We start from the raw sequence: 10,566 nt of genomic DNA on the forward strand, positions 1-10,566 counted from the left end.
AATTAATTCAATTCGATTGATTTTTTTTATTTGAATCGAATACTATTGTGTTCAAATAAGTTTATATTATTTTTTCTCATATTAAAAATTAAATTATTTAAATTTTATTTATATTAATAATATTTAAATTTATTTTTAATTTAATTAAAAAAATAATATAAATAATTTTAAATTATTCTCAAATCTAATTATTATTATTTAATGTATATATTTTAATTAGCTGATGTTATATTTATGGATATCTTTTTAAATATAAAGTTAATTCAATCAAAATGGACAACAACTAATTATTTAATTATTCAATTATATAGGTTGAATTTATATTATAGGCTTATGATTAAGTTTTCCCAGATTAGCAACGGATATGATTGATTACGTTGGAAATTGAAGTAATTTAATTGGAAAGATGGTCTGCTTTCTTTTTCTAAGGCAAAAACACGTGTATATATATTTAAAAAAAATGAAATCACCCATGTCTAATCTACTCACCATTGCTTTGCTTGGCTGCCAATAGCATTTGTCATCTTCAAATTTTTTCTAAATTTATGTCATTTTCAAATTTATTTTAATATTTTTTTAAACTATCAAGTGGGAAATTGACTAGTGTTTATTTTTATTTTTTAACCTTTGTGTACTAATCCAAGGTGGGTGGTAGTAATTATTTCTTTTGTTCAATTCGTTTTAATAGGACCTTAAGAAGAATTAATAATTTTTTTTTATTTTGGTCAACCTATAGTACTTAAAAAAAGTTAATTTATAAAAAAATAAAATTAATTTATTTTTAAAATTAAAATTTTTTTTCTAAATTTAAGGGTGTTTATATAGCTGGCTTTTCACCATCAAGAAAATTTTTTTATTGTGATTTAGTTAAAATGGCAAAGCACATGGGAAAAAGAATACGGATACTTTAGAGGATAGGGAGTAGTTGTTGGGAAGTAGGTGATGGAATTTTTTTTTACAATATAGACCCAATCAATCAATATTTCAATCTTTGACATAGTTGCCATGCCATACAAAACAATAATTTATCTTAGAAGTCTTTTTTTTTTTTTTTTTTTTTTTTACAATGCAAAAATTATATTAAAAAATTCAGTATATAGAGGAGACATAAGCCCTGTAAAATAATCCTCAAATCCATAACCTAAAGGATCAGCCCAAACCCTAAGCCCATAGCAAGGTCATAGTAGAATCCATCCAAATTAGTGTCAGCCCACTGTTACCGTTGTTTCCACTGCATTTGCGGCCGAAGAAGAAAAGAACGCAACATGCCCAAAAATAAAATTTCATACAAGCAAAAGAATATGCAAGCCCAAATCCAACAAACCCAGAGCAAAGAAAAGCCATTGTCAGCTAAAACCACAAGCAAGCAAGCAGGACAAAACTATTTGCATCGCGACCTCTACATACCTTTCAGTACTACCAATGGATCTAAAAAGAAGTCTAAGATTCCAATAGAGTAACATTGCACAAAGGGAGAGATGCGACAAAGTCTATGGCTTCTCCGAAATTTCTGAGAACAATAATCACGGGACACATCAGTATGCAGAGACCTCCCTCCGAGCAAATCCATAATTACTTATACGCTAACCATTTGTATTTACAATGATGAATGCGTGCATATCAATTTGTAAACAAATTTTTATATATATAAAAAAAAATTCATTTGAATGAAATTTTTTTCAATTAAATTTTTTATTTAGAATAGAAAAATTGATTTCTTTTTTAACTTTCAAAATTTTCATTTTTTTAAAAAAATAAACTCATACAATTTATTTAAATTCTTTTTTTTCAGAATAAATCATGTTAAATGGAGGGTTAAAAGAAAAGTTTTTTTTCTTTAAAAAAAAGAGAGCATTCTTAGATGAATATCGAGCCTTCAATCCCACAACAACGATCTTTTGTGGAGTTGAGAATGGAAGCCTCAGTACAGGAAAATTAAATAATTTTTCTTTTCTTTCACCAACTGGCAGGAACAAAACAACCACACAGGAACAACCAACACCAACATATACAAGCCTAGACTGCAGTTGAATTGTGTGGTTACTAAAATGCAGTTGCTGAAAATTAGGCCTCATTGTTCACAAAATGATATTTCATATCAACTACTCTCTGTTAATTCGTTTCAGCAGAAAAACACTATGGAAGCTCACTCATATTCCTTAGCCAGTGACGTTCCTCTTCCTCTGCCTCTTTAATGGCATCATCAACCTTTTGCACCACAAGCTTCATTGCATTTACACGTTTTTCAGCTTCCCCCATGCGTTTCTGCAGCGCCACTAGCTCCACCAGTGCATCTTCCAGCTCCTTGGTTGCTGCTTTTATGACCAGCATGCTACTTGCTTTCACTGATTTGAGCATCGAACGCATCCCAGCGATCCTTTCTACTTCAGAAATTTTTTCTAATGGTTGAGTTAGCCATGAAAGCTTTAGCTTTGTAGCCTCCAAATCTTTCATTTCGTTTTGGAGGACTTTAATCTCAGATACAGTGAGAGGAATGTCAGTGCTTTGTAGTCGGCGAACAACATCAGAGACGATTTCAAGCAAACAAGCCCTTATTGATGGTGACTTGTACTGGCAAGTAGCCGCGATATCACCATACTTGGCAAATATGGCTGTGAGAATAGGTGCAACACTAGCCTTGACCTCATAGCCCTGGACGATCATCGTTCCGATTACATTGTTTCCTCCACTATTAGCTGCAAATGTGTCTTCAGAGGGTGGGATCTGCATCTCTTGATTCTGATGCTTTTCTTCATGACAACTCCATGGGTTCACAGATTGATCTGAACAAGTATTTGTGAAAGTAGCTTGTTGCCGCATGCACCTGCAAAATTTTGTTATTATATCAGAACAAAAATAGAATAAAATGAATTAGGTGTAACAATTCAATGTGGATTACTGCAAGTCACAAATCTCGATAAACTTTTCTCACTAAATATATATATTAACACACAGAAAGAGAATCCATTTCCTGTACATCCAAGATTGAGAAATTTTCCTCAGGTGATATGATTAAATGGTGAAAAATACTTCAAAACTTCCAAAAGCTTTTCATTAGAAAGCTACATCAGAATAAAATGTTGCATAGCACATCAATAGCATAACTACATTTCTTTTCCAATTGTTTCCCATAGAAACACATGAAAAGATTTTTTACCACCATATTAAAGTCCATGGAGAAATAATAAACATATCCCAAAATTTTATGACAGCACCAGAACTGAGCAAATAGCCACCCAGTTGCTCGTTTTCTGTACTGCATCAACAAACCAAAATAATCTGGATATGGTTTGTTTTCTAAGAAAATCATATCATGTTTAAGATACTATCTGTGTTGGAGTAAAATGTGCCTGACAAGAAAATAACATGGACCTTTGCAGAGCTGGATGTGATTAAAGAGAAATAAGAGATGCACATGTCAAAAACAAATTATATGAAATTCTCTGGGAAACATTCAACATAAACTACAGAATATAATGAGAGATTCTCTGGTCAGAGAAGTTCAACCACTATATAAAGCAAAACTCACAGTTTAAGTGAAGAACCAGCACTCAGAAGGTCCACTGATTGTCCCTGTTAATACATGTATTACACGAGGATTAATGCATTTACATCTGAAATAGCCGGAGCATCACAATCAACTAAAATCTAAATTATTTATGGACATGCCAAGATAATTAGGCATATCTTCTATATTAACTCTTCAGATTAGAAGCAGAGGAAAGGGAGATAAGAACTGATTCACCTATTTAATTATCTCACCATGTTATGTCAGAGAGTTGCATGAAAACTAATCTGCACATATTTTATATAATTGAAAAAGTTCTTATGTACTTATTAACCATTCGCTACACAACACTGTTACACATACATATTACATTTACATCCAGCTTGAGTTTCTTCATTTGAATTCCTTTAATTTATTGAGATTTAATTTTTATCTACATATTGGACACACAGTAATAACATGACCTTCTTAATATAACTTCAAAAGGAAAAATGCAACATAAATAGGAAGGTAATTTACATTTCAAAGAGGTGATCTAAGTGTGACGTGTCTCATAAATAGGAAAGGCTTAATTCTATTGAAGAAAGCATTTATACCATTCAGCAACTAAAATAATAATAGAAAACAATCAAGCAAATTTAGCATGAATTCATCAAGCAGTCAGAGCATGGTAAACAAAAAACAGAGTTTTTTTTTTCTGTTATGGTGAATATATTATATAAAATATAAATAAAGGAAATCTAGGGGCAGAAAATATTGTTCATGTAAAATTAAAAATAGTATCACAAGAAAGAAAATTTGAGACCAGTTTCAGTTGTACCTTGTCATTAGTTTCTTCAGTTCCACGATTCTCAGGTGTAGTTTTGCACCTAATCTTCTTCCCACCAATACACTGGGCAGGTGGTCTTTCATAATTAATCTGTTGAAGTATCCCGCAAAACATGAGTCAGATGTTTGTCTTTGCATTGTTAACAAACTGAATAGATAAGTTCTCATTCAGAGGTTACAGCATGCCAACACCCTCAAATATACAGTTATCTTCTCATCTGTTTTGCTAGAGTTTAGTCTTCATATGTCACAGGAACTCCTTGTTCCTGGGGAAGTCAATTATGCTATTTGATACGCTTCCTATGATTAGAGGTGGCTTTGGAACAGGGTGGAACTCAAATGGGATTCCAAATGAAACTAATCATGGATTGACTGAAACCATAGTTGAACTAGAATGAAAGAGATTGATGGTCAGGTTTCAGGCTAAAACTGGGATATTTTTCCTTTTCAAAAAATTTTTTGAAAAGTAACCTTCAATCTGTTACTGGTCCCCTTGGCCCTGGAACAGGAACCAGACTGTGGCTGGCTCTATATATAATTGATGTTGGTCCTTTGTTACATGGATGCTACTTACAGAATAAAAAGGTTCAGCTTTAAGGCAAAACATTTAAGGAAACCAACATAAAACTCAAGCAGGAAATGTAGAGGTAAAAATAAATAGAAAAAAAAAAAGATGTGAACTTTATATTTCACAATCTCCTATTTCGAACCAAATGAAAACTGAAACATTTAATAGAAGGTATAAGGGGATGCCAAGCAAATATTGACAAAAAGGCCCAGCACCTAGTCTACTTTCCAATAACGTAGACAACAGCATCGGAATTCAGAATCAGTGAAAAGGTACACAGCACCTAAACTCCCAAAGCATCCAGACAGATGCATTAGTCTTTTTCTTTTTTCCATAGTTATCAAAATGAGATTCGAATCGAGAATCGAAATCTTCATTTCATGAATCAAGAAGCGAAACCTTCATTTCATAAATGAAAGAAGTGAGAATCAAATTGGATCAAATTGTAAGATTCACTAAAAATTCCAAAAATCAATTAAAATAATAAATGTTCTAAAAATAAGTAAAAAATATAACATAATGAAATATTTAATAAATATAGATTATCATTTATCTAATTATAAACATTCTTGATAATAGAATGATATATATTTATTATATTGTATAGTTTTATGTCAAAAATTATGAATTAGAATTATAGAAAATAGTTATCATTATACATATACTGAAACTTTCATTTAAATTTAATCAAAATCAAATAATTAAATAGTAAAAAAAAGATAGCAGATTAGAATATTATTAATATAAATCGTCATAACTTGAGAGCTATAATTGGTTAGGTAAATTAACTAAAAAGAAAAAAGAAAAAAAAAAAAGAGAGGGAAAAGAAGGTTAGTGGAAGAAAAATAGCTAAGGAAATGAAAGTATAAGATCTAACAAACTCTTTATAGATAATTAATTGAATCGGGTGAAAATTCGACCAATTCATATTGATTCACTATTAATTTTTTTTTATTTAGTCACAACTCATATACATTTGTGATTTACCGAGTAAATTTAAATCGCTAGAATATAAAATCGAACCAAAAATCATAAAATTTGAATCAAGAATCGTAAGATTCAAGTACATTTAGGATTCAACTTATAGATTCATATCGATTTGTTGGAAAATTGATTTGAATTGTAAGATTTGAATCCAGAATCATAAGATTCTAACACCAATGTTTTTTTACTTCTGCTTTCCCATCATCAAAGAAGTACAAACTGAATGTAGACATACTCACCAAATGTTCAGCAGAACCAGGGAGATCATAAGACTTGATACCATCAGCATTTCGGCAAATAGAACCAACTATTTGATCATAACTGTCCACAGGAACTCCTAAGCTGTTTACTGCCTTCAAAATATAAGGTTCAATCTTGGCAGCACAATTTTTTATGACTTCCTTCCCCAACTTCCATGACTTTGGGAAAACATTCTGCGAATAAGTTGTTCCTAATTAGCATTGCCACTGAAAATTAAGATGTAATTCAATATTACATATAAGGAAAAATAATGATTACCTCATTTTCCTTTCTCACACTGGCTAAAATGGGAATGAGAATCTCCAAAGAAATATCATCACTTTCCAAGATGGCAATTGTCATTGTTGTCACCATGGCAGCTAACACTTTTTCTGAGTTGTTTGACCTTAAGAGAAATATAAAATATATATACTGAACACTTACAATTACAAACCATACATCAATAAAAGCAAGAAGGGGTTGGATCCTTGACACTCACCACACAATAGGAAATACAAAGAACAAAATAAGTCTACTGCTGTCAGAGCAACAGGATCAGGCAAAAAAAAAAAAAACTGATAAGAAGACCATCCTAATAACAACAAATAACCATGCTTTTGGTTCCCAAATATGAGACAAATAACCTGATCAACTATATACCATTCAGTCCATTCTAAGTCCTCACAAAACCCTCCACAAAATAACCCATCAGCTTAATTATAGTAACAAATGACGCGAAAGTTAGTTTTCTCTTGTGGCATATGGCCAGTAATGATGTGGTACAGAGGTAGTTAATTGTAAGGCAAGTTAAATTTTTTTCCTTTCTTTTTTTGTTACTTGAAATTTCCAATCACATTGAACATTTAAAAAATTGAAAATAAATATACAAGAAAAAAAGTACCAATGGCAAATTTGAAATATGAAGATATTGAGAAAAAAAGGGATTTTCACATCCTGTCATCTTTAGTTTTCTTCTTGTCAGCTTAAAATTATTTAACCATAAGTTTACACTGCATCAATAAAGGTGCATAGTTTAGGGAGTGAAACTAAAGAGGACTGATTGTTATAAATGTTTAAATTCTTGGAATGACCACTTTTCGTATTTTTTAAACAAAAAGGGCAACAATTAACAAACTTTATATGGTTTTGGATTTTTGTTCTAATCAGCACAAAAACAAGAAGAAAAAGAACAGAGCTCCAAACCAGGTACAAACACCAAGTCATCTTCCTTGATGAAAGAAGAAAAAGAAGACAAAATGTGCACAAGAGGATAATTTATTGTTGACAGTCCCTCTGACCTTGTTTCAGGTGATCAAACATCCATTAACAATTCCAATCCCAATTGCATATGTATGGCTCAAGTCTGCCACTGTGAGAGTACCCTACCTAGTGCAGCAAATGCTCCATCTACATCTCACACTGGTGAATAGGATTTTTGCACATAAAAAGAGGATATCTATAGTTCCCCATCCACAGTTTTACACATAGTTTCAGTCCAGTAATGAAAGAGTGATCTTAGAATCACAGGGTCAAAACAATGGTGAATAGGATTTTTGCACATAAAAAGAGGATATCTATAGTTCCCCATCCACAGTTTTACACATAGTTTCAGTCCAGTAATGAAAGAGTGATCTTAGAATCACAGGGTCAAAAAATTACAAGATAATTCCCGTAATACAAACGCAAAATGGAAGGCCATATACCAAGTACCTATCAATAGAAGCAGAAACAACAATATAACGTATAGAACAAATTTGAGAGCATGAAAAAAATTATATGCCAAATCAAAGACAAAATAGAAGCAGTGGTATTTGTATGCCTAGTTGTACTTTACATCTTGCCAATCACATACAGGTAATGAAGAAATTTTCCTTTTAAAACATGCATAGATAAATTGGTAAGGTTGTAAATTTTGTGAAGGACTATCAATTATATGAATAAGTTGACTCTTTAGTAAAATTATGAAACTTTAAATGTTAGAAAATCCCACATCAAAGGAAACCTATTGGTTTTTACTTTTGAACTCTGCTTGATCTTCAGAATCGTGAGAGGTAAATGTGCAATGTATCTCCAAATGGTAAGCTAAATCTGCAAGAGACCATAAGCAAAACCAGACCATATTTATGGTAATTTACCTTACCTAGTAATTCTCAGAAAAAGTTGAAACATCTCAATAATCAAAGCATGACAGTCAAGGTCCATCATCACTAAAATTGCCCTTGTTTTTGCCATGGTAACAAGGACTGACACCACCTTTGAGTAAAAGCAGCTGGACATATGAGAAAGTTTCTGAAACACAGCTACAATCAGATGAAATATTTCCTGCATACCCAAATAAGCATAAGAACTCTCGTACCAATGAATATGCCAAACATTCAGATCTACATATAAAAACTGCTATTGGACATTCAGTTCACCTTCATTTTTTCGTCATCATAAGGTGCATGTGGAGCTGTTATTCGTATAATCTCACTGATGCAAACAGCAACAGAGACTTTCACATCTGTATCTGAATGTCTCAAAAGTTTATCAGAAACCAACGCATTCCTTAAAGGTGAAAGTGCAGCAACCATAGATTGCCGTGGTGATTGCTCCACCTGTGAGAGAGAAACCTCAATTCTCTAAAACATAGAACAAAGAGGGAGAAGATACCATAAGTATCAGGATCAAAAATAAAGTGGAAAAGAAAATTGATATCAGGAATACTCTATTGAAAATATTCAATGCAATCCTGCCACGTTTAGACCAAAAAAAAAATCAAGTTCTAATGTATTATATACCGGAGAAAAACATATTCTCATTTTCTTAACGTTTCTCAATTCTAATTAGTAGCCATATTCAATTATCTCCAATGCCAAGTACCAAAACTGGACCACATACAGCAAAGTTTAAACAGTCACAAAATTAACAGATACCCCAAATAGCTAGAAACTACCAGTGAATTCCATTCTATCAAAAGTCTTCATAAAATAGTAAAAGAACAGTTTTTTTATTTGATTTTTCTAAAATACACCTCCAACCCTCCAAACCTTGGGGAGAGGGCGGGTTTGAAATTGATTTAAAGCATAAATAAAATGAAGGAATCGATTAAAATACAAAAAAGAACACAACAGTTCCGATATCAAATCAAGACTTGACAGTAACCCACATGTATTCTTTGAAAAAAATTATGTTCCTAAACAATTAAATAAACAGAAATCATAAAGTAAATGTGCAATGTACATCATAATAAATGCAAACAAAGAAATAGGTATTGCTTACTTCAAGAATAAACAGAAGTTCATCAATGGAAAATGGTGGATTAAGGAGTTTACTCCCGCCATCCAACAGCTGTTGTTCGCGCTCTTTTCCCGCCATTTTGTGTTTGGCTTCTCACAAACTCAAAGAAAACATGACGGAGACAGACCCAGAAAGGAAATGGACAAAAGCAAGTGAGGAGTGAAATTGTAAGGCCTTATGAATTGAAATGGAAAAGAGAAATATATTTGGAAATGATAGGAGCCAGTGAGTCGCCAGTAAAACAAACACTTTTGCTTTTGGTTGGATTGAGGCGGGTACCCAGTGGGTTCCAGTTCCGAGTTCCCCAATGGAAAACATCTGGAATTTTAACTCAGCGGGGACGAAAATAAAATAAAATACACCTGTGTATTATTTTTAAAATTAACAAATTTATTTGAATTTAAATATTTTAAATTAAAAATTCATTTTTTAATTTCTGAGTTCAAAATTAATTTGTGCTATTTTTTTAAGGCTTCTTCCATCATCCTGGCATAAGTTTGGGTGGAAAAAAAAATTGAAACTAATTATAAAGGAATGAAATTTATATGGGCAAACACTTCTCAAATCACTAAATTATTACAAAGGTGTAATAGGTAAAATTACTTTTCTATATTTATTTTTGTACGATACTGATGGAGTTAATTATTAAATTTTTTAAAAAATATAATTAATATAGGCTAATAAATAAGAAATTATATGATCGTAGCGTTAGATATGCTAGATTATATCCTTTAACGGTAATTTTATATACAAAGAGAGTTTCAACATTTTGAGTACATGGTGTTATGATATCATGATCTTTCTTTTTAATACATGAGATTTGTGCAATCGCATACCATAATTTATTAGAATCTTGTTACGATCACGTTTTATATAAAAAATAGGAGAAATTATTTTTTTATCCCTGAGTATAGCATAATTAACGGATTCATCCAAATATTTTTAGAATCTAACACTTCCTTCCTTTATGTTTAATTCTGTCAAAATTAGAGGTCTCTCCGTAAAAAATGTCGTTAGTGGCAAAAAAAATAACCGAACTATTCTTTCTAGAATCTAATAATTTAATCCTTAAAATTTAATTTTTATAAATTTATAAGTCCATCTCTTAAAAAATTGAAGAAAAAAATATATTTTCGTCCTTAAAATATTACATAATTAA

The 10,566-nt window shown here is 31.5% G+C and overlaps 1 protein-coding gene across 1 annotated transcript; it reads right to left on the minus strand.

Moving 5' to 3' along the window:
• Window positions 1-1,927: 1,927 nt before the first annotated feature.
• On the minus strand, window positions 1,928-9,723 carry LOC110626086. The gene is made up of 8 exons (XM_021771828.2): window positions 9,390-9,723; window positions 8,546-8,749; window positions 8,269-8,450; window positions 6,408-6,534; window positions 6,128-6,322; window positions 4,329-4,427; window positions 3,530-3,573; window positions 1,928-2,824 (listed from the first exon to the last, which is right to left on the minus strand). Exons 1-8 carry the CDS (start codon window positions 9,483-9,485, stop codon window positions 2,137-2,139), a joined length of 1,635 nt encoding a protein of 544 aa, XP_021627520.1. The 5' UTR covers window positions 9,486-9,723; the 3' UTR covers window positions 1,928-2,136.
• Between the last annotated feature and the right edge of the window lie 843 nt (window positions 9,724-10,566).

This window comes from Manihot esculenta, chromosome 11 (genome assembly GCF_001659605.2).
Source record: "Manihot esculenta cultivar AM560-2 chromosome 11, M.esculenta_v8, whole genome shotgun sequence".
Lineage (NCBI taxonomy): Eukaryota > Viridiplantae > Streptophyta > Magnoliopsida > Malpighiales > Euphorbiaceae > Manihot > Manihot esculenta.

Bases quoted from the DNA above. Each gene is read 5' to 3' on its own strand.
- LOC110626086 (XM_021771828.2), bottom strand. From the start codon at position 9,485: ATGGCGGGAAAAGAGCGCGAACAACAGCTGTTGGATGGCGGGAGTAAA. The intron at 6,535-8,268 runs GTAAGGTAAATT...ATTTCTCTTAAG, and splicing joins CTTTTTCTGAGAATTACTAG to GTCAAACAACTCAGAAAAAG. The intron at 2,825-3,529 runs GTGAGTTTTGCT...AAAATTTTGCAG, and splicing joins GCTGGTTCTTCACTTAAACT to GTGCATGCGGCAACAAGCTA.